Source organism: Pyxicephalus adspersus, chromosome 5 (assembly GCF_032062135.1).
Source record: "Pyxicephalus adspersus chromosome 5, UCB_Pads_2.0, whole genome shotgun sequence".
NCBI classification, from domain to species: domain Eukaryota; kingdom Metazoa; phylum Chordata; class Amphibia; order Anura; family Pyxicephalidae; genus Pyxicephalus; species Pyxicephalus adspersus.
The window spans coordinates 6,805,489-6,831,378 of record NC_092862.1 but is presented as its reverse complement, the minus strand read 5'-3'; the positions used below and the strand labels follow the sequence as shown (position 1 = coordinate 6,831,378).

Genomic DNA, 25,890 nt, shown 5'->3' with positions numbered 1-25,890 from the left:
AAATCAGCAACCTATTTCTGATGTAGCGTTCCAGACACCTAGTAGATAAAATGGAAATGCAAGGCTACATAGGCAACCAGCAAATATAGTGCAATCCATTTATTGTACACACATCAGCCACTTTACTGGGCAACTCAAGGCATTTAGGAATTTTCTGGACTTTAGCAAATTGAGGCTGTTTTAAGGAAATGTTGGAGTATATGAAGTTGGAAACCATAGTGGAAAAAATATTGAAACAATGATCTTTGGAAAACATTCCCATACCAAATTTTATGGAAGGGGTTCAGCAGGAAACCAACCTAAGATGTTGCATGGAGCGTCTTATCGCAGTGACAAAACCACAACTGCAACCACAACGCTGGTAAATTCCTGATTCCTGATAAAAAACTTTTTCGACTTCTCTCATTAGTTTCTATGTCAATCAGTGGTCTCTGTTACAAAATGGTGAAATGTTTACTTTAACTGCTTGTCTGAACATAAAATAAACTCATCTTCCGTGTGGTATTTATAATTAATATGCATGGAACATCCAACCAGTCTAGAGGGGTTTATTGGATTTTCTGTAAGGCTCCATCCTAGTCATGGCTCAGGATATGTCATATTTAGTTTGGATGTAAATATATCAAGTTCTTTAAATTACTTGTTGCAGTGGAAGGCATTCTATTATGCACAAATAATAGCCAAAAGTAGATGGACACCTCTCCTATTGGGAAAGTTTAGTTGGTTCCAGCCAAGGATATCGTTAAGACTACAACATACAAAAACATTGTTGGGCTTCCAGCTTTTTGGTAACAGTTTGGTAACAGTTTTCTGTTCCAGCATGACTGTGTACAATGCCAGCTCCATAAAGTCATGGTAGAATATGGTAGAACTTGAGTATCCCCCCCAGAGCTCCAACCTTACTGAACACCTTTGAGATGAATTGATAGACAGGTCTTCTCATCCCATGTCAGTACCTGAAATCACAAATTCTCCTTTGGCACAACGGGCACAAATATCAGCAAACACCCTCCAGAATCTTCTCACAAAGTGGAGGCTAGTAGGCAGTGGTTTTGGAACATGACATCTAACAATCTCACAGCTGTATGATGGTCAGGTCAGTTCAAACCTTTAGCACTCTAATGTATCTTCTGCTCCTTTGTGCCTCCGGTATCATAAAAGATCGATTTGTGCAGCCCTTGGAATTCAACGTGATTAAATGCTCTCATCTCCCCAGGATAGGAAAAAAGTACTAAACACTTCCCTGGCTACGGCAAGGAGATCATTCATGATGGGAAAAACGTAGCCTGGGTCTATTTGCATTTAATTAATAGAAAAAAGGTTAATTGTGCTATTAGTTACGTGGGTATCTTCAGCGGGATAATGGAGAGGAATCTTAATCGATGGCGGTGCTGAGTGTGTTTGAGAGTTTTGCTGAAGCATTTTTAATTCTGCAGCGAAGGGAAGACATCAGCCTTTTAATAGAGAATATAGTCTCTGCATCCAAACCATTCCATTGGCATCAACCTGCTACAATTTCAATAACTAGTTTTGCTCTACAGGCATTTTCTTGCAGGGTCCATGTTTGCCTAAAGCGAACTTTACACATTACATTCTACATGTATGATCGCTATTAGATCTACCAACAGCTCCAGTATGCAGTGCAGAGGTCTCTGATTGGTTACGTCTTCCCTTTGCAGCAAAATTAAACAATACAGCAATTATATTTTTAGCTTTTTAACCACCCTAGCGGTTCATTTCTTTACGGTTTTCATGAAAATTTATTTTACAACATATTATTATGTTAGTATGAGTATAATAAAGTATGAAACACAAAATCATGTAAAAATAAAAAATTGAATAAATTAAAAAATCCAAAATTTTTAAGAAAAAAATTTATTTTTTAAAACAAAATACATAATATACTCATACTAATATATATACTGTAAAATAAATGTTCTTGAAAACAATGTACAGCTTTTACACATATAAATCCAATGTATTGCATTCAATACAGTTATTTTGTATTGAATGCAATACAAATGGATTTTGAATTACCCGCCCGCCCCGCCGGCAACGCACACACGCACCTACGTCACTGGGAACTCCCCGGTGACTCATCGAATGCAGAAGCCGTCCGGAGGAAGGGAGAAGAAGATGGAGATTGCAGCGATGGACGAAGCAGGATGCCGGCGGATCAGGTAAGACTCTATTTCCTATTACCTCCCATAGGATTACCGACCCTGAGTGTGACTCGGGGTTACCACTTTTAGCAACTTTTTTCTACTCTGAGTCACACTTGGGCTGACCGCTAGGGAGGTTAAAGCTGTTAAATATGGTAATATTTTGCCTTCCCTGGTCCCTCTTTTCACTTCATGAAAAATAAAAACTCAGTTTTGAATGGTGAATGGTGGGAGGGACCAGCAGGGTTCTATACATAGTTTCCTGAAAACAATGCAACACCCATTGCACTAATGTCGCCATTCACCCCAATGCAAAGTACCATACATACCATGCATTGTGGTTGCCTAATTAGAAACAATGGTGCAGTTCCTTTATGCTGCTTTAGGACTCGTTGCTAGGTCATTTAATGCAAGGCAACACATTAAGCTATGAGATAATGCTTGCCTATGTACAGCAATGCAGCATGTAGATCTGAATGAGCCTTTAAAGATTTGGGCTTATATGCTCCAATTCTCCACATCAAATCAACATGTCACCCTTCAGTCTGGGACAGCCCTAGAGGAGCTATGAAGTAATATAGAGGCCGGGTTTGTCCAACAAAGGGGAATCCACAGCAATGACCTACCTGCAGTTGGCTGCAGAGTTGAGACAACGTTTTTTCAGGCACCAATTCCTCTAGGAAATAAAAGAGACATGGTGTCAGTGACTGACCAATCAGCTCTCAGTATGGTTTCTAATTAGTTAATCTCTACTCTGCTGAAAAGTATATGCATAATATCAATGGCAACAAAAGCCTACAATGTTTCAGCTATAGATAAAGACTAGTAGACTTGGCAACAAAATGGTATCCTAAGTCCTGGCCAATCCAGAGTTGAGTTTTTATTGGGATAAATTGTAGCTTGGTTACCACCAACCTTGCAGTTTATGGTATTCCAAATTCTACTGTTAAGTTACAATGCTCCCTATTGTTTGCTTTACACATACGTAATAAAAATGTAACATCATGGGTAGAGCTGTGTACAGGCACAAGATGTCCATTAGTATAGTCTCAGGTGAAAATCGATACAGCTACAAGTAGTCCCCGGGTTACATACGAGATAGGGGCTTTAGGTTTGTTCTTAAGCTGAATTTGTATGTATGTCGGAACAGGTACATTATTTTAATAAATGCAATTAGGACAGATGTTTGTCTCAACATATATTAGGCAGCATGGTGACAGTTACTGTATAAAATCCTCACCTTATTAATTTCTGGAGCAAGCTGTGCTTTGATATGCAAAAACAAACAGCTGCCGAGTTTGTCTTGGTCATTAAAGAGTTACAAGATGTTACAGATCAGCTGAGTCCTTAAGATCACCCGCAACCTCAGCTGTGTTTAGCAAAAGATTTCTTCTGCAAGTCATGCAAACCCCCCCCTACCCCCAACAAGCCTCCGTCCTGCACAATAATGAGCAGGGAAGCCCCGTTCGTATCCAGGAGTAGTCCATATATTGGATGTCCTTAACTCAGGGATTACCTATATTCCCCAACATTTATTGTTTGCCATGTCACAAAAAAACAGACCACTAGTAGTCACTATTGTATTCTACTGGGAAGGACACAGCAGGATGTCTCCCACTTGTCCTCCCCCTCCTCCCTCTGTCATTGGAATCAAACACTAAAGATCTTTTTAACTAACAATTATTGCATGTCTGTGTGAGGCTTTGGAGATGTAGAGACCACCGCAAAACCAAGAAAATAAATCTTACTATAAGCTATATTCCTACCTCAGTTTTAGGAATTTACTTACCTATGTCAGCTTGGGATAATTCTGGCACTTCCTTTAGAAGGTTGGAATAGTATGAGGAGAGGCCGCTGTATGCAGACAGCAACAGTTGGCAAAGGTCTTTGTGCCATTTATAGGCATGTTGTATGCACGTCTCCCATGGCACATAGCTATTTCCCTGCAAAGCAGGAGGAAACACCAAATAAACGATTGAATTAAAATTTGAAATTAAGGTTTATCTCTTGTTCATTTTGGAGTACAGAAGGTTTACAGTTTATTTTCCAAAAAAAGGAGCAGTTATTAAAATTGAAACATTTGAGTCGCATAATATAACGGGATTCTTTTCCTCTGTTTAAAGCTTTGTGAACTGAACCTAATGTCAAATGATTAATAGTAGTGTAAATCCATGTGCACTCCACGGCACCAGAAAATGGGGTGTTTGGTGAAAAATATAAAAAAATATAAGAATGGTGCCTTCCTAAGATAATATTGCACAACATAAGCTCCTACACACTAAAGGCAGCAGAATTTCTGAGCCTCATAGGACTGCTTCATTAGACTAGTGATGAAAAGGTGTTTTGAGATGGACACCACATTTCTAGCCTTTTTATGTTCTATCTAAACCTACAAAAATACATTTTGTTTCTATTTATCCTTTCAAATAAAGCAGAAAAAATGATAAAACTCTGTTTTTTCCTATTGCCTGTGTCCCCATTCTAATAATCTATTGTTACTTTATGAGCCCTGGTGAAAGGGTAGGAATGGACTAGCGATTTTTGTAAATAATTGCAAATTGCGATACTCCTGAACATGGTTTTATTACTAAATTGCTGGGGGATGTCAGGGGACCCATGAGAACATGTCCCAAGTAAAACATTTAAGAACAAAGAATTTTTCTGAAAATCAAAGTCACTTCAAATTGTCAAGTTAATTACAAAGTCCCTGAACATAGTATTGTCTCTTACATTGCTGAGGAAGGATCGAGGGGGACCAGTTGATGCATTTCAAAATTTTTAGAAAAAACTTTGACATGCTTTTTTTTCCCATTGGAAAATATTTTTAGCCTACGGGAACCACGGATAAGGCAATGAGGTTAATAATTCAATTTCTTTTATAAAAAGCAAGCTTTTAAAACCTGAAGAGTTCGTGTTTAAATAGGCAGTCCCCATGCCTTTAATACATCAACCCTACTGTATTTAGTTTCATTTCTTACCTCTGGAGATGGCGGTTTGCAGTACGCAGCACCAAAAACCAGATTCTCAAGTGAAACGCTTGTCTGGTCTGTAGCCAATTCTTGGTTACTCTTTCCTAACCAGGAGCCTCTTACTGGACGAACAAAACTAAAAGACAATTAACATATCGAAATTAAAGATCACAGACAATTTAAGATGATCTTTTCTTCACAAATAACATTTTTATATCCATTAATGTGAAACGTATGGTGCAGATTACTTTTAATAATTCATTAAAAAGCAGTTAGCTTGTTCCTGCAGTAGTTTGATTTATTTTTGCTGGCTGTAGAAAATGTAGAAGGAGCTCTTGTGTAGAGAGAGAGAAGAAAAGCAATAATCCCAGCCTTTCAGAACAGTTTGAAACTAGCAAAGAGGAGAAAGGTGCACATGGACAGGACTCAATAGAAAACAGAACAAGAATATTTTATACTAGCCAAATAAAAGTCTAAACAAATTGCAAATACATGTTAAGTCTTCTGTGTCAAGAAAACCTTTGCAAAAAGTGGTCTCCAACCCACAACAGGGTTTCGAACTGGGAAAAAAATGGAATACTTTATCAGATTTGTAGGGAACCAATCTTAATACTTAACATAATGAAGAACCAGATGTTGTGAAACGCGTTGGAACCTCTGGGTTGGAATCAAAATTGTTGTATCAGCGAAAACTCGAAAACAAACCATTGTATATGTACTATTGTTTGAAAGTTGAAGTATCATGTTATAACAGTTGTTTATCAATGAATGTATGATGGAATAAAACTGTTATACTGACATTCTTTCTCTGAACCAAACCTCTCCCCCCTTTTATTTCTTCTTTAGCCCATATAAACCACCCTTGAGTCTGTTTTTGCATTGTTATGGAGTTTATAACTCTGAGTAAGTAAGGTGCAAGCTAAGCGCAAGCACACCTGGGGAAATCCTATTCCCCCAATCGAAAAAAAGAACCAAGAGCCCAAATATTGCTTTCAAAAGGCAGCTAAAGACTTCCAGTGTGTCTACACCAAATATTAAAATGCAACCATGGCAGCCACTCAACTCAGTTTGAATCTAAAGGAGAAGACGCACACTGCAATTCTTGAGCTGCTTTGTAAGTGAGCTGATTTGTGGTTTGCTCATTGATGGAATCTGCAAGACAATAGGACGACACTGAGTGAACTTCCCTTAGAATTTAGTAGTGTGAGTGGCAAGGATTGCTTTTGGCACATGGTTTTCACACTGCATATGTAATTATATCTATCATTCAGCTATCTTCTCTCTGTTCTTATATATTTGCACATTGCATGCAAATCTCAAGTGTTAGCAATTACAAAGTAGACAATTGCCTAAATTGCAATGGGAAGGATCAATCACATAATTATACCAGCCTTCAGAAAAGATTGCTACATTCTAGCAACTTGTCCAAATATATAAGCATATAACCATCGGAATATAATCATTGACTTTTTCAGGTGTTCTCAGCTAGTCTTTCTCCTAAAAAATGTTAAAAAATGATCAATGTATTTAAAGAATTATATCCAAAGTGACTTTCAAAGAAAGTGACTTTTCAAAGAAAACAAGGTATATCATAATCACGGTTTAAACGTACAGAGTACTGCTTAAACCAAGTGTATGCATTGGTACTCTGGTTACTTCCCGCATTGCAAAAACATGCAGTTAGGATAATTGCCTCAGCCCCCCCCCCCCCAAAAAAAAAAAAGTTGTCCTTAGACTGTAATAAAGACATATGACTATGGTAGGGACATTAGATTGTGAGCTCCTTTGAGAGACAGCTAGTGACATGACTATGTACTTTGTAAAGGGCTGCATAACCGGTGGGCTCCATAACCATGCCGGTCCTAGTTACATAAAAAAAAAACAGATAATAATAATAATTCCAATATATGGTGGTGTATACAAGGTAGCAATAACTCAATGCGTAAAAGACTGGAATTAAAATTATCAATGGAAAAAATTGTGATTTTTAGTACCAATACATTATGCTTAGAAGGTCTATATGCTTATTCAGCCAAAAAATCTTCATTGGGTATCTAGCGGAGAGGGAGATAGGATTATAAAATTGAAGCACCAGGAAGTATCATATACACACTTGTATCAAACAGCACAAGGTTAAATCATGATTAAGATATACTTAGTTTTCAATTCAAGTTATTTTGCATATAACTATTTGAATTTAATAATAATGGTTTTCATTTGTTGATGAAAGAGAATGCCTCTCGCCAAAATTTCCCCGAACTTCCGATGGGTCCCTGAAATTTTGGCAAACTGATTTTGCAAATTCCATTGAAGTGCAGGTTTACACACTCCCTGGACTGTACTTATCACTGAACTTGTGCTCACAGCTTATTGGAGGCATGCGAGTCCCTTCAATCAGCTGTGATTGCAGGCGAACTCTAGATGAGCTCTCAATGGAGTTTCTCCATTGAGAGTTCATCTGAGTTCAGTTCCCACAGTCACCGGGCTGTACTTATCATGAACCTGCAGTCACAGCTGATTGGAGGCACGCGAGTGCTTCCAATCTGCTGTGACTGGAGGCAAACTCCAGATGAACTCTCAATGGAGATTCTATATTGAGAGATCATCTGAGTTCAGCGGGAACACGACCTTGTGGTGAATCACAAGGCCGTTCTCCCCTACATTCTGTAAACAAGAAAGGCCCGATTTGCCGCGAGATCGAAATTAAAAATTTAGCTTGCTCATCCCTACTGGGAACCCTTACCAATTAGATGGTTAGTTCATTTACTTGGGCGAGTCAATCAATAGTAAGCATATTTTGTAAACTGCCTGGACAAAAAACTAGTGTATGATCTGGGGTGTCTTTGAGGACAATGTTATAGCCTGGGGGTCAGTGGTATGATCTTGGGTGCTTGTGTTGACAGTGTTTAAACTGGGGGGGGCTTCATTTGGCCGGGTCTAGGTTCAGCATCATTATATGTCCAAATAATGAATTTAGCTGACTCCCTAAATATACCAGAAAAACCAGGTTTTCCATCAATGGATTTTTTCTTCTCTCATGGGACGGGCCTATTCCAAGATGACAATGCCAAGATTCATTGGGTTCAAACTGTAAAAGAGTTCACTCATGGATTGGCTAGATCTTAACCCATTAAGAATCTTTTGGATGTCTTGCAGAAGGCTTTATGCAATGGTCCAACTTTCCATCAACATCAATACAAGAACTTGGTGAAAAAATAATGCAACTCTGGATGGAAATAAATAAACATTGCCTAAGCCTATTAAAAGGATATAATGGAGAAAGCATGTCCTTATCAAAGCCAAAGGTGGTCCAACAAAATATTAGAACGTGTGAGCTATATTTTTGTCCAGGAAGTGTATATTTCTATTATATCTGTTTAATTGGCTTTGGGTTTTTTTTTTAGAGAAGATGAGTACATTGTGAGGACACCATGATAGCTGATAAGGAGGTCATTCCAAGAAAAAAATATTTCCCTCTCTCGGATTATTTTCAGCGCTCTCCAGTTTTTACGGTAGGACAAGCGATTGCTTACAAAGCCGTGCAGACATGAGAGGCAAGCATCTGCTGTGTCTAGTACTGTACCTGGTAAACGGCTGATGTAAGGCTAGCAGTGAAGCGTGCACCGTTACGGAGATCACCGACAAGTGGAAATAGTCGAACATGACAGGAACATGGTGGTGCAAACCTCTTCGCGGATGAAAATGAAGACCTAAAGTGCGGCTGCTGATCAGGGGGACGGCAGAGATGTCTTTCAGCCTGGAAGAAATGTTTACACTTGTTAGCGACGCTTGTTTTGTTTTTTCTTGTTAGAGATTCTGGAATTTTATCAGTAGAAACCTGACAAAACAGATTGCAAAAGCAGAAGGGAAAAACAGAGCTCCACTATATCCGTGTTATGGATCTATTTACGGGAGTCCAGGGAGACAGTTTTCATCCTGTTATATGCTTTATATGTGGTGGCTGCATTGGGTTTCCTATGTCAGGTAAAAATATTCTCAGCTCAGATGGAAAATATTTATAGATTTTGTCAGAGATGCATTTCCTATGAGTTGGACACAAAATCACAAACATTGGTATGCTTCATCTTTAAAATACTAATTCCATATCGCCTGTAATTTGTGGAGAGGATAGCATGATTGCACTCGGGGGAATATGACCAACATCTGTAGAGTTGGTCATGACAACCATGATACCAACTACCCAGAGATAAAAAAACTGTGTTATTAGTATGGTCACCAGATGCAATAGATATAAAATCCAGAAAAATACCCAATGCAGCCACCACTGCTGATGACAATGAGTTTATAATGTACTTTTCCAATGGGGCATTCAGGTACTTACTGCTGCTCGCTGTCTGTAAAATGAAGGTCCAACTTCAGTTGGAAGTCCACTTCACTGAGAGCATCTTCTACCTGAAAAATAGAAATGTGATAGAAAAAATCATATTACAAAACTATAAACAATAAAAAACAAAATATAAAAGAAAACCCAAACTATGCAGTAAGTCTTAAAAGAATATTCCTACTTTTACAGCAAAGTTGAACATCACCATATGAGTTCTAAGCCTAAGAATTTAAGATTTCTAATTTCCCCCAAATTTTTGCCTCTAATTTTGAGTCTAATCATGTCCCTACCCACTGAAGTGTGTGTCAATACCCTCTAGCCATGCAACTAAAAAACACTTCTGAAATCCCTCTCCATCCCTTTCCCGGTCTGTAACTATTGATACTCTCCACTCTTTAGGGACAGAATATAGGCAGTTACTTCTAGCCGTGTGCTCATTCATCCTTGATGACATATATCCTTGCACTTCACTAATTACAGGACAGTCTTAGTCTTAATGTTAATGAGAGTCGTGGCTACAAGAGCTGTCAAAGGACACTATGCTTCAGAATTGTAATAGATCAGTGGGTCAGTTGTGAAATCCAAAACCAGTGGGTTGGAAGATCAAGGGCTGGGGTTTATGGTGAGTAGTACTGGGTATTACAACTTTCTTGTTAAAATTAATTTAGTGATTGATAAGGGACTGGATTGATGGTTGGTGTCCCAATGTATTTTAAAGCAGAACTAAAATTCGACTTTGAAATGTGTGAGAAAGCAGGGCTTTATTGCAGAAAATATACGCGATGTCCCTTCTGCAATAAGCACTCTTACATGCCAGATCATTTGCTCCGGCTGTCAAAATCACTGAGCTGCACATGAGTTGGTTGTTGGACATCTGGCACATCCCAGTTTCCTTGGCCCTTGCCCGGACTGAATCAGCTCCTGCATACCAGTACATCATCTGTACCTGGCCAATCAAGATGACTGGGGACCTCAACAAGGAAGGAATAGAAGAAGATGGTGGTGCCATGTAATAGAATGGGGATACATGAGTATAACATGGTTTTCTTCTGCTTTGACTCTCTCTAGTGCATTGTGCAAATCGATTTTCTTATAAGTATTGTTATACATAATAGCATAATAGTCACAACAAGTACAAACCCGTTCTCCATCCAGAAAAAGGTGGGTTTTAAACAACATGACATCATTAATATCAATGTCTTCATTCCTATACAGGATTTGGAAGGTCCGACTGTATACAATGTTGTCATACACACATGGAGAATAAGCTCCGGGGTCATCTGTAACAGGAGAGAAAGTTAAAAGCAATTTTCTTTCTAATATTACCATTTCAAATTATTTACTATATATATGTATGTAGCATGTATAATATTTCAGCTGTCGGGGAAAAATATAAATCTATGTAAAAAAATATGTAAAATATACATATATACATAAAATATGTATATAAAAATAGACATATACTGGCCCACACATTCCTTCAAGGGCACCCTGGGCCTGGATCCAAAAAAACAGCAATACAATTAGTCATGGGCTTATCCGGCCCTTTAATCCATTTCCATTGAAAATTGATGTAGATGATGCCAAATACCCTCTGAATTTGCCATTGTTTTCTCCTTCTACTATATATATAAATATATATATCAGGACTGATGATCTTTACTAGCCTCTTTCACACAATTCATTTCTTTGTGGACATTGGCTGCACATCATTGCTCTGCATCAACTTTGTGACAATACCTGTACAGTGTGTGGGACAGAATGACAAAGCAGGACCACCAGGAATTGGTTTAATACAAATGTCAAAATATTGCAATGACTTTTACAGGTGGAAATGTATGTAGCATTTTAATATTTGCCATACTGAAGACGAAAAAAAAGAAGTTCATGGGTCTGGTCGTCTATACTAAATCTAGTAAGAGGAAGCTTGCTGGATGAAGTATAAAGGTATTACATAATCCCTGGACTAAAAAAATTAGATCAGGAACGTATGCTAAGGGGGCACCCAAATATTTTTCTCTTATTTACCCTCCTGAGCGGTTCATTTCTGTCCAGATTTATATGTCTAAAAGCAGTACATTGTCTTTCATGAAAAATTATATTACTGTATAATATAATAGTATGAGTATAATAAAATCTGGAAAACAAAATCATGTCAAAATTAAATAAATTAAAAAAAATAAATACATTTAATAATAAACTTTGACATGATTTTGTGTTTCAAACTTTATTATACTTATACTATTATATTATACTGTAAAATATATTTTCATGAAAGACAATGTACTGCTTTTAGACATAAATCCAGTGTATAGTAGGCCCGGAGTAAAGATAAGAGAATAAAATAAGCGAAGGGCCTCGTGACAGTGGGGGAGAAGGAAAATTCTAGAACAAACGAGGTGATTCGAGTAAGGGGTGGTCTAGCAGCGTGGAGTGATGAGGAGGGGTAAGTAAGAGGAGGGGTCAAGGGTGAAGGTATAAAGGCAAGGGGCCAGAGGGGGAAAATCAGTTGCGGTAAAAGAAGAACAAAGGAGAACAATTGCCCACCCTGGCTGTCTGGTGTTAGATGAGAGGGCCCCTGGGTGGGGTGATTGGGTGTCATGGCAGCAGCGGGGTTGCAGGTCAAAGTGGGGAAGGATAGGTGTAAGAAAAAGGGGGTGGAACCCATCTGAGGTATGGAGTTCCTGTTTAAGTTGAGCCTCAGGTGACACTTGTTCACTTGTTCAGGTTGTCAGGGAGGCCAAGGGGAGCTGCGGATGCTGGTACCGTTGTCCCTGAGCCGGTGGTATAGCGGCGGGGGGCCAGAAAACGGAAGTATACACAGTGACGCAATCTGATTGGGGGGTGTTTATTTTGTATTGAATGCAATACAAAATAATTTGAAATTCCCGCCACGCCCCTAGTGACGGCCGCACGCACCAACGTCACTGGGAACTCCACGGGAACGTCAGCACATTCGTGGGGGGACAGATTGATGAAGAGGACGCAGCCAAAGGATGGTAGGACACTGGAGGACACCGGAGGATGCCAATGGTATCATGATACCAGGTAAGGCTTTATTTTTTATTTTTTTAGCTACCCCGAATGGCTCCGTTGTACCGCTTTCAGCAGGTTTATTTTTACCCCGAGTCGCACTCTGGCTTACCGCTTAGGAGGTTAATGAAGATACAGCCAAAAGAACTAAAGTTCCACTTTAAAAATTTGCAACCAGGCAAGGCTTTAATACAGAAAGAGACAGGTGATGTACACTTTGGAAAAAGGAATTCTTAACTGCCTGATCGCTCTCTTCATCTGTCAAAATGACTGAGCTGTGCATGCTTGGATGACTGGCACATCCCCCAAAGATTGGAACACGGAAAACAAGGTGGAAAAAAATGTCGGTGCCCACAACAAAACCGGAACAGGTGAATATAAATAAGGTTCAGTTCAGCTTTAAGGGTATTGTTAATATTTGGCCAGAGTACATTTTTAGGTTCTGGAACTATAATACAAAGGTCCATTAGGACTGTGATTATTAGGCAATGAATTAAAACGTGCTGAACATCATCATCTGTCTCGGAAGAATTGCAAAATATATCCAGAACTATTGAACGCTTTATTGGCCAACACACAGTAAATCTGTAGTTCATTTAATTTCGGAAGCAATGAGACGAGAGAAGCATTTTAGAACTTGGTTTTCTGATTGCTCGAGTAAAGCATAAACTGATTAAATCTCACCCTGACACATAGATAATCTTCCATCAGTTCCTGGCCGACATCCAGCAGCTCCATAAACATATTGCCATCACTGAGAGTGTGCACTTTATTTAACTACATATTTATGAATCGATCTTTGGAGACACCAATAGTGGAAGAAGGACCTTGTGTTTATCCCTTTCTACAACAACTTATTTCCTAATGAACTAAAAAGTAATAGGCATTCCATTTATATGTTTCCACTCAAGATGTGTCCAATCTTTACCTAAAATGTAAACATATTTTACATTGGATTCAGTGACTACAAGTTGATTCACACTGTCACAGATCTCTGCAGGATCAGTAGATCTGTGCCTTTGTCTGTGTCACCCAGCTCACTCTCTTCAACAGCCATCAGCAGCAGCCCTGTTTAAGAATCCTATCCATTGGCTACTGCCTGGTCTGAGTCATAAGACTCCATGAGAGCTGCCCCTTTACCGGATTATTCTGCAGAAGCACTCCCTCTGCTGGCAGTGATGTGAACACCATCTGAGCTGCCTCTGATCCAGCACTCCCTCTGCTGGTGGATTCTGTTATCTGCTAGGCCCTCGAACTCCACTTGCTACATGACCACCAAGAAGTGGCTGGCAACACCATGTTGCCTGAACAAGGAGTTCTCCTAGGCTCTGATTTTAGGTCTCTGTCTGCATTGACACTGCACTAAAGGTCCACCATCTCACTCACATTTTCTAATTGAATCTAATATATTCCAAGAATAGAGTGATTTTAGGAAAAATTGATTTTGCCAAAAAACTATAGATCTGGCTTTTGTGAAAATGTCAGCAAAAGGAATTATTTTACCTATTTTTCCTGCTTAACATCAATTTAAATAATTATATTATATGTAAATAGATTTTATATAATCCTGTAAATTATTTTTAGCAGATACTGTCACAAACCTATGTCTAAATGAACCTTATTGCATATGCTCAGTTTGCACCGCACTTTGTACATGCTCAGTGTGTATCCTTACTCTGCACATGCCCAGTGCAAGCTCCAATCAGAGACTGGGACGGCACTATATGAAGACTCTGTGGCTCAATGGCTCTAAAGCTCTTCCTTCCAGTGCGGATTGATCATGACAACCTCTTGTTTCCTGATTCCTGGTTGCTGCTCCTGATTCTTGGTTCATGCCCCTTGCTACTCATGCATCCTCTGCTCTCCATCTGATCATCTGTGTATGACCTCCAAGGTTTGTCACAATCTATTGTCACCAATGTTATTTACCCAGTTATTGGACATTTTCATCTACTGTTTATCCACAAGGTCATTGGGCATTTACCACCATCTTGTCTGCAAATAAACTAAAAGGGACATTTACCCATTACTCTATACATATGTGTGTGATCTCCTGGTTAATCACCGTAAAGATTCCCTCAAACAGAGCTCTCCTTTCTGAAGGCTGACAGATACTTATTGTGGAAGAATTAGATGATGCCAAATTGGGAGGGTATTTGGCATCATGTATCTTCTTTTTCTCTGGAAAAGGGATTAAAGGGTCTGGATAGGCCATGAGCAATTGTGTTGCTGCAGAATTAAAGCTCCTTATTTGGGATCCAGGCCCCGAGTGTCCTGAATGGAATAGATGGGCCAGGCACTGCATCCCTCTTCTAGGGCAGTAATTAGTAATGGCTCCGGAGCACCTGTCAACTGATAAAAGGGCATGTGTCTTTGGGACTGGGGTAAGTGGCAGCCTGAGGCCAGGTGTGGCTCAGGTGGAGTTCCACCTATATGCTGGGAGAGCCCAGGAGGTCTCCCACAGTTTAGGTCTTGTAGACTACTAACTCTGCAGAGTGTCAGAGAAAGGCAAGAGGCTACATTTGGTGTTTTCTCATCATACTTAGATAAATTTGATCCCCTATGAGGGAAAACATCTGGAAATAACTTTGTTTTTGGAGTTTTTTTGTGAATAAAATTGGGCAGATTGAGTACCTTTCTGGAGTGAATTCGTTTGATGCTAATCACCCACATTATATTATATAATATTATAAATATATACATTTCCCAAAAATATATATGTAGAAATGTATCATTATATGTAATTGATATATATAATTCTATGGATTATTTTAAGTAATTTATTTAATTTTTTATATTTTTTTATCATATTTTGCTGTTATTTATTATATTTCATTTTTTAACATTTATATATTTTATTATATATATTTATCAGTAAATTATTTTAAGCCAATACTTTTATTATGCATTATTATAAATATATACATTTTCAAAAAATATATATGTAGAAATGTATCATTATATGTAATTGATTTATATAATTCTATGGATTATTTTAAGTAATTTATTTAAATTTTTATATTTTTTTATCATTTTTTGCTGTTATTTATTATATTTAGTTTTTATCACATTTATATATTTTATTATATATATTTATCAGTAAATTATTTTGAGCCAATACTTATATTATACATTATTATAAATATATACATTAAAAAAATAAGAAAGCCTTTCTATGATATCTCGAAAAGTATTTTCAGTGTTTCCTTTTTAGAAACACTGCTAGCACACCAGAACAAATTTGCATTTTCCCCTTATTTTTGTGTATTGTACCGTTCTTTTTTCTCTTGCCTTTTATGTTAATTATTGCTGTTCTGTTTTCATCACAGAAAACCAAAAAAAGTTCATAAAAATAGAATATTTAAAAGGCAGTACAAGTATTTGTGATTTTTTGTTTATTATAATTTCAGTTCTTTCATGAAAAAAATGGAAATAAATTAAAAAAATAAGTCTGAAATATTTTACATCCTATTACACATTTTCTGTGGGGTAATGAATGATGCATATATCCTGCCAATCAATGCCCTATATGGGGTTACCACTGTTTTTGTCCTATTATCCATAAATTTCTAAGCAGAACTATTGTTACAGATTTCCCTATGTTTGAATGCCTGAAGGCAGAACTTTTAAATCTATCTAGGTTTGCAATGTAAAATATTAGTGAATTTTGTGTGAATTACACTTAAGGACCTTTATAGACAGACTCAACATTGTTATTTAATCCACCATGTCCAGTAGCTTTCACTTCCATTTCTATCTCTCCACAATAGAGTCTGCCCCTGGGATATGATGACAACACTCTATCCTTGATTTGTGCTTTTTTCAATCTGTTGGTGGTAACACCAGTGACCATGTCAACACCCAATGGGCCTGATTTACTAAAGCTCTCCAAGACTGGAGAATATGGACGATCATAGGAGAATCTGGGTAATCCAATAAACCTGGAATAGATTTCTTAAAATGATTTTCTATTATCTGGCTATTGTGTTGACCAAATCCATTCCAGGTTTGCTGGATCACCCAGGTCTATGATAGTCTATCTTCCCGAGCAGAGCTTTAAAAAATCAGGCCCATTGTGCAGGCATTATCCACTATTATAGCTACAGGAAAACAGTACAGAACAATGATATACAGCAAACACTGGAGTGAGTGCATGTAGACAGTAAGTGGCTGAAGAAGCTAAAAAAAGCAATAGGTTGAAAAAAGAAAAACCCTAAAATATATCAATAGTTTATGATACACAGTGTTATTGTTTAATTTAGGTTAGAGAAATAGAAAAATACTTTCTGTCCTTTTAAAACCTTTAAGAACGAACCTAATATCAAAAAATATACCAAAATGGGAACATAAAACAAATTAAAAAAAAAAAAAACACACAAACACAATTAAAAAAAACATCACTGTATTCCAAATTTGGTTCCTTATAATGGTATAACCTGGAAGCTGAATAAAACCCTACAGATAAAATGAAATAAGTCCAATAAGTAATCTCCAGTGTACGGTCAGGGTCATATAGAATGCAGAAGCTGGCATACAGCAATGTCCTTCACAATAACCGCAATGGAAAGCCCATATGGCCACACAGAGAGAAACCCTTCTAGGACTATGGCATGACCAGGCTAAAACATGGGGGCAGGCTTGCTTTCTGTGTGGCATTCAGTCAAGGCTTTTTGGAAGAACATTATGGATTTTTCTCTTCCACATATATGTATATGTTGGTAATTCTGAGCAGAGGGCCTGCCATGTATCACCTTATAGGAAGCAGTAAATTAGAGTAATGCTCTTTTTACAGTTCTGCTACAGTTTGGACAAGTGTCCAACGGGCTCCACCAGGGCATAGCAATCCAATTTAAAATGAACATGCAGAATGCTTTGCAACGTAAATATAAGTAAGGTTACCACAAAGATATGTCAGGGTAACTTTCTATCCCAAAAGCTGTACAAAAAACAAAATTTCAGAAGGTGATATCAGCATATGAATGGAGGTTTTACCCTTCATGTAGGCAAGTGTGATCTTTATGTTAAAAGAAGGTCAAGCTGTGAAACTCCCTTTGACAAGAGTAACACAACACTACTATAGATCAGTGGTTCTCAGCCAAGGTTCCATGAAATTCTAGGGCTCCTCCATAAATCCTCGGGGTTCCATGAGCAATGAGCAGTTTGTCCCACTCAGATCAGTTTATGTTATATCAATGATCTTTTTGGCTGACATTCTTCCCAATGGTCAGCAATGTAAGAGGAATTCTTCCCACTGACCACCACACTAGTATACTGTGATCTGTGGATATAATAATTATAGTCGGGGGTTCCCTGAAGTTCTGAAAGTTATTTGAATGGATCTCCCTATGGTAAAAACATTGAGACTGCCTTACCTGTTTGTCCCATAAGAGATGCCGTCAGCTTGTGTGGGGTCCTAGATGACACTTTTAATGAGGCCCTTACATGATAGTACCTACAAAGTAGAAAATACCATTTTTTAATATTTTATTTTATTTTTTTTCTTTAATCAGAATGGTCACACTAAGGCTGAACTCTAGCCAAAATGTTTGTAATGTTCAACTTTAGACAAACAACTAATTATACAGATGAAGCACATCTAAGGACCTCTTTATATGACTAATAATTGTTTTTTTTCAATCCGGATCAGTGCAGAAGACCGGACTTTTCCCTGCTGCATTTGTGCTATGCTTACAAGTCTTGTCTATGCTCCAGTATATGATTGAACAGTGGAAGAAAAGAAGAAACAGTCTGATAAGCTAATTTCTCCATCAGCCTACCTCTTCCCAATGCCATGTTCCTTAATATTTCATTATTATGTTTATATTTGCATGCAGAGCACCTGTCTAACCCCCAGTCCTGCCCCTCTCCCAGTCATGCATAGGGGGTTGCAAAAAAATAAAGTCAAGTCAAACTCATGTCTTTGCATTTAGGTATTTTAAATGTTGCATTCAAGATTGAAGAGACAATTATTTGTGTCATATATTTTTCCACAGTTCAAGGTTTTGGAAGTTAGAAGAAATTAGAATCTCTATCTCTCTGATCTCACTTTCTTTGTGGTTTGCTAAACATGAGAGGTAGAGATCTATGGCAGAAAACAATCATATCTCCAACGGGTCCAATGCACCCTATTGTTATGAAAATATGCCTCTAGTTGCACTTTAAGGTCCATTTCAGACCCGCAGTGAACCCGCAGTGTTCTGCTGCAGTCTCAACCATGGTGCCAACCGCTCCCATTCAATAAAATGGGAGCAATAGGAAAATCCATTTTCATAGATCTGTGGCAGATTGCAGGGCAGTTCCAGAAAATGTTATTTTTGGCTGAAGGGTTGCTTTTGGAAGAACCACACAGCAACCGCAACCACAACCACGTATGCAAATGCGTTACCTGTATTGCAGGTACGCAGCACACAGCAGTACTAAATGTTATTCACTTCAATTTGACCTTGGCCACAGCTAACAATTACCCATAGCCAAATGTTGTCTGAATGGAACAAAGTAATGCTCACAATTATATAGTTAGGGGGCTGAGCAGTGCTGAATTTATTCTTTGTAGGGAGCTAAGCAATAATGTTAAAAACTAACATTGGGAGGTCCCACAAAGCTGATCCAAACAACACTTTGGGTGGTCGAAAAAAAATGTTAGGTATGTTCATGTAATCTTGGTATTGAGGCTTGTTCAGATTAGTGGCCCCTGTAACCCAGCTGACGGGGGTGAAGGCTTAGGAGTACATTTATTAAGGAATTTTAAAGAAAGATATCAGAAAAAGCTGGGGTTTGTTGGCAAAAATGGAAACGTAACAAATTGTTATAAAATGTTATACATTATCCACAATTCATGGATGAGAAGACAATTGTCACAAAGAAAACATTATACAAGATTATTATTACAAGATAATATAGGTAGGCAGGTTCCCGTTCAGTTTCCTTTGGACATTCTGCCTAATCATTATACAGAGGGAGCTGGAAAATGAAATAAATGATTGCGCACAACTTCCCAATCGGGACCCCTTCTGTTAGGCTTCCTGAGGGGTCATGATGGGAATTCTATATCGCTGGATAGTGGAATAATATCCAAATATAGTATGTATGACAATTTAATACATGTTTCCATTTTTGCCAACAAATCCGAGCTTTTTCTGTTGTCTTTCCTAAAATTTCCTCATTATTTTTGGGTTGGTACTCCTAAATTTATCTAGGGAAAGAGGATTTGTACCCTATCCTTTATAGTGCATAATGTTCTACAAGCAAACTCACAAACATGTCAGTTCAGGATTTTGCCTAAATGCAAACCCCATGGATCCATGAATGCACAGAAACCTCATACCAAACCCCCAAGAAAGTGATGACAATTCACAATTTCTAACAAAAACTAGAGGTGGATGTAAACGTTCCAATGGAATTTGTTCCATACCAGCTGATCTAGAGGGGAATTCCCCCCAATTATATGGGATTTCCTCTCACTGATCAACATTCAAGCCAATGCTGGAGGATACGCAAGTGATACGATGGGCTTGATTTATTAAAGCTCTCCAAGGCTGGAGAGGATACACTTTCATCAGTGAAGCTGGGTGATCCAGCAAACCTGGAATGGATCTGGTCCAGGATTCAAAACATTTGCTAGCAAATGACTGAAAAAAATTGTAATTTCCTTCTTTCCAATTAGCATTGAAATATTTACTCACCCTCTCTGGAAAAGGTCCACATTGTGGAATTTATGAAGCTCTACTGAGAACTCCAACGTTGCTTGTACTTCAGACATGGTATTATCAGCTCATCACCTAGACAGGAAAAAACAAGTATAATGCACTATTATTGCTGATATTACACAAAACATTTCCAGGCATAATAAAAGCATTCAGTGGTCTAAAACTGTGGTCCATGGGTCACTGCTACTTTGCCAAAAGCAGAAATCTCACCTAATGCGCCAGATTTATTAAAGCTCCTCAAGATAAACCATCATGGGATAACCTGAATAATCCAGGTTTTAATTCTAGACCAGGTTCATTCTAGGATTGCTGGATCACCCAGGTTCTCCAATGATAGCCAACTTCTCCAGTCTTGGGGAATAAATCAGGGTCAATGTGTTCTATAGGCAATCTATGGTTACTTTGTATCCAGAGCAAGAAGGATTGTTACTGTGCTTCCTAGATTGTATCCTTTTGCCATTTATCTCTTACTGTGCAATATTGTTTCTTCAGATACACAGCACTGTGAATGTAATGCCTTCTATAGACTGAAGAAAAGTTGGGGTGAGTAATTTTGGTTTGATGCTCTAGGAGTGTGCAAAAGTTAGCTTACTTTACATGGTTTGGCATTAGACTTTAATAGGTGATGCTGAGAACTCTATATGTGAAGATTCCAGAGGTTGGTACAGATCCCAGAATGCCAAAAAGGGGCAAATGGCTGTGAAAGCCTCCAAAACCCGGCCCCTATGAACCTTCTGCACCTCCTTATAGGGACAAAACTTATCTGCAACTTGCTGCCTCTTGTGCATTCCTATTGGCTGTTAGGCCCCCCATTATGGGCTACTGGGAATTTAGAGTCATGATGTGCAATCAAGCCCAGGGCACAAAACATTATTTTAAACATATTCCTTAATGGACAGAATAGGGATACAACCAACTGTGTGCAAAAAATAACTTTGCAAGCCCAGATATTACCCTGGTACATAAGCCCTGTGCTGTACGTATCCTATGAGGAGGACAAAGATTCGGGTGAGGTTTAGCAGATCCTCTCATTACTGTCTGTCTGCAAAAAAGCTACAGGAGGAATGGATAGAAGACCAGCCATCCAGCACATGGAAAGAGAGCAAGCGGTGACCGATTTGTATTATACAAATTTTTTTTAAACTTTATTTTTTATTCAGCAACCAATATAACATACAATAAACAACAATCATCAATAAACAATGACAGTCAGGTATTGAAAATGACATATACCGAATATTATTAAAGAGGCAAGGTGCAAGAATTTTTAATGTATGGAGTTGCTCAAATTTGCCAATCTGACATTAAAATTCTATATTGGTATATCCAAATCGAAAAGTAAGTTTAAACTTTTGCAAGGTAAAGAACTTTAAACTCCTTTAATTTTGGTTGGAAGGTACCCTGTAGAATAAGATGGCGACTGCTGCAATTTATTTCACATGTCACATGATATTTGCGCTACTTCTTATCAAAACTTACATTTTCAGTACCAAATACTCTCAATTTAATTCATTTCTCTGAACCCATAGCTGGGCACTTCCAGGTCCTTTTATTGCAAAGCAAGGGAATAAATGTTCCTTAATCTGCTCCTGCCAACCACCCTGACGCCATCTGATTGGGTCCCATGAGGAACAGAAAAGCCTGAGAACCACAAGGGTTATGCTGGTGGGGTAGTTTTAGGGTGGTGGTACAAAGGGGAAACAATTTAGCTTTGTATACGGTGGCTTGGATCACTCTTACTAAATATCCAGAAGCTTGGTAAAGAAAACTAAATAAAAAGTAAGCTGATTTTGGCTTGTTTAGACTTTGATTTCCATACCATGTGATTGGTGGCCAAGGGGTTACCTGTACACAGTTGGCTACCTTTGCCGGTTATATACATTAGCTACAGGCTCGCACCTGGGTGCTGGTAACTAATGTATATATCAGGCAGTAAGTCCATCAATTGACATGTCAAGGTAATAGGCAGTGATGGTATTAGCAGGCTACTGGTCAACTTAGCCAATTTTGGCAAAAGGTTAATGCAAACCCAGACAGCTACAACTTAGGCTACGTACACAAGTCAGATGATTCTCATCCGATAATTGCCTTAGGGATGATATTGGACAGGAATCTGGTGTGTGTACAGCGCTCTTCATCCGTCTCGTCAACGGATAAGGAAGGATTATAATGAAAGTGAAGGGGAGAGAGCACAGCGGGGTGCCAATCCATTCCTCTAACCCAGCCCTGTACGTACAGCGCTCGTTCATGCATCGTTCAGTTTTTTGACGTTGACAACAATTATGGCACATATGTACCCAGCCTTAGATCTGGAGGATATACACAACAGATGCCAACTGGATTACCCAAGCCTCTTATACTTAGACAATATCTATTTTGTCCATATCTTTAATATGTATTTATTTACTAACTTGGTAAATACAAGCTTTATGGTATAAAAATATAACCTATAATTTAGTAAATGTTCTCGCTGGTAAATAAACAATGGTATGTAAAACATTTTAGTTTGTATCTTGTAAATGACAATAGTAGTTAGATGATTCATTATAAAGCTATCAAACACATTCAGAGTTGGAGCATACTGGTAATTAGTAATTAGGAGCTATTACCATCTCAATACCAAACATTTCTTTATTGGAGGATACAGATATTTTTGTTTCTGATCATAACAGTGCTATTCATAATAAAACTGTTTTTGCAAATGGTAATACAGGACGAGTACAGGTACACTTTAATGTTATCCTGCCCAGCAACATTTACTTATCTGTCCTTGGGCTCATTGTTAGGAAAGGGCGGGTGATTTTTATGACGATTGACATGTAAATCCTATTTTCAGAAGTGGAAAAATTTTGAAAAATTTGACTGATTTGCCAAATTTTAGCAAAGCCCTGGAACTTGGTAGCATCACCACATTGGCGGTAGTTTCAGGAAACCTGTGGGAACATGTCTCCAAAGAATGAAAAAGGTTTATAGTGGTGATTGAACAGTTACCATAGGAAGTTCCCACATCAAATGGAGCTATTCCAGTTTTGGAGGGGAATTTTGAATTTTAGTAATTCGAGTTCCAACCTGACATTACCATAACCGTCAGTGTCCAGTGGCCAGATTGGCTGACCTATTGTATACCTATCTGTCCTATCCACCTACCTGTCATATACAAGTATAGAATGCCTTATTGAAAAGAAATACCAGTTCCTACACAGAATACCTGAATCTCGTGGATTTCTCAACTTATACAGACCCGATTGTATTTAAGTTGGAAATTCACTGTTCCATGCACCTCTAGTAATACTCCCCATAGAGTCACTACAATGACAGAGCCCTGCCCTGCCGCTATACAAATACAGAGCTAACCAGGAGGTCCAATGTTTTCATCTAGTAATGACTCACTTCAGAAATTAATGAATTATTCACTGGCACAATCAAAAAGTCAATTTTTATGGTGACATTTCTTTTTTGTTTTGACCTTGAAAATCTATTTTTTCAGGGTAATGTTAAACCTTCTGTATAAGTGGCAACATTTTGCCACTTATATAGAAAGTTTAACATTACAATGAAAATGTTTGGCCTGATTTATTAAAACTCTCCAAGACTAGAGAAGATTAACTATCATGGGAGAACCTGGGTGATCCAGCAAACCTGGAATGATTCTGGTCTGGTCCAAAACATTGCAAGTGATTTTTAAGAAATCCATTCCAGGTTTGCTGGATCACCCATAATAGTATTTCATGTCCAGTCTTGGAGAGCTTTAATAAATCAGACCCATTGCCTGCCATTGATTTATAGATACCATGGGAAAAATGTACATTTTTGCAATCATCCAAGGAATCAAATCTAGACAATTTCTCTAATACTAGTATTGTAAGTGTAATGTTTATGGCTACTTATACCACCTCTAGGGGATATGACATCCACCAAACATTCTTTGGTGGACAATCTTCCAGGTTCTGGTGTTTTAATAGCAGTGATCCACTGGAGAATGTTTGATGAAAGCCAACATTTAATTGGGGATTAACATTTTTAAGTAAATACAACATAGGCTGCTGATCCAGGGAAAATCCTATTGCCTCCTGGGATGGGGAAGGATTTTTTTCTCTTGTTGGAACAAATTAAACCAGGATCTTTTTTTGTCTTCCTCTGGATAAACTATGTCTATAGGACTTTATATCTGGGGTATGTTTTTTCCCTGGTGGTTGAACTTGGGGGACTTCTGTCCATTTTTAACTATCTATGTAACTATGTAAATGTCAGATTCACCATTTTTAAATTGACCCCTATACCTTTCTCAATAAATAAAGAGATCCGGAGGTTCCCCGCTGTTCAGTGCAGCCAGAGATAATAGAAGTAATGTTCTCTTCAAAGTAAACAAGTGACTCATAACACCTACAGACGCCTGTACCTATCCTATGATCATTACGTCTTTTATCCTCATGTTCAGGTCCATTATCCAGCTGCATATTACTTAGATATTGTCAGTTTATATTTAGAAATGAAAGAGAATAAATACATAAAATATACAGCAAACTGTAATGCTTCAATTGCCAAACCGGAATATGATATAAAATGGTCTATTCTTATGGAAGCAAGTGAGGCTTAAGGGCCCTTTATATTCGCTTTGTATTTCTGCGCCTGTGATAAACATTTGTTTTGCTGCAGGGAAATGCAGGAATAGTCAAAAACTTATTCACTGCTTGGATTCTTGGTGGCTAACCTATGGCCAAGGAGCCACAGGTATTATTATGGCCCAAATTCTGTGGTCCCTGGGACCCTTGGAGACCGGTATCCTGTGTCTGATGCTTACTGAAATCAGTAAAAGTATTGTTTAGCTGGCCTATTTTTTTTTTTTTTTTACATCTGTTGTTTTATAATAATTCTTTCTGAGAGAAACATTAAATGAGGAACAAATACATTTTTAAAGGGTGACATGGTCTTCTCAATACAGCATACCTATAGTCCCTGACCATTCCTTAAAGTATGTTTTCAGTCTCTGACCATCTATTACAGCATGTCTGTAGACTCTAACCATTTCTTACAAAACACCTATGGTATCTGACTATTTCTTCCTGCATACCTATTGTCCCTGACAATTTCTTAAAGCGTGCTTACAGACTTTGGCCATCCCTTGCAGCATGCCTATGGTCTCTGACTATCTCTTACTATTATTTCTCCGCAGTCATTTCCTCTCAAGCTTCCAACCCAAGCAACCTCTTCTCAACAACTGACTCCCTCCTAAACCCCACACCTGCTCCCCCCATAACATATGTCTCTAAACTTCTTGAACGCCTTGTCTACAAAAGACTTACCCATTACCTGAGCACCAACTCTCTCCTTGACCCCTCCAGTCTGGTTTTCTAGCTGCCCATTCCACCGAAACAGCCCTTACTAAAGTGGCCAATGACCCCATCAGAGCTAAGTCTCAAGGCAACTTTTCCCTGCTTCTTCTCCTTGATCTTTCTTCCGCTTTTGACACTGTTGATCTCCCCCTTCTAATACAAATCATGCGCTCCATTGGTATCTGTGACACTGCTCTCTCTTGGTTTGCTTCCTATCTGTCTGACCGCTCCTTTCAAGTCTCTTTCAATGGTAATTCCTCCTCCCCCACTCTCCTCCCTGTTGGTGTTCCCCAAGGGTCAGTCCTTGGACCGGTTCTCTTTTCTCTGTACACCTCCTCTCTC

The 25,890-nt window shown here is 38.3% G+C and overlaps 1 protein-coding gene across 1 annotated transcript in view; it reads right to left on the bottom strand.

Moving 5' to 3' along the window:
* FAM135B (family with sequence similarity 135 member B) overlaps window positions 1–25,890 on the bottom strand; it is a 96,074-nt gene that overhangs the window by 30,376 nt on the left and 39,808 nt on the right. The window contains 8 exon segments of the mRNA XM_072410631.1: window positions 2,789–2,838; window positions 3,952–4,105; window positions 5,141–5,267; window positions 8,715–8,888; window positions 9,474–9,544; window positions 10,617–10,756; window positions 17,882–17,961; window positions 20,192–20,287. Coding sequence (XP_072266732.1) covers window positions 2,789–2,838; window positions 3,952–4,105; window positions 5,141–5,267; window positions 8,715–8,888; window positions 9,474–9,544; window positions 10,617–10,756; window positions 17,882–17,961; window positions 20,192–20,268 — 873 coding nt within the window. The 5' untranslated portion in view covers window positions 20,269–20,287.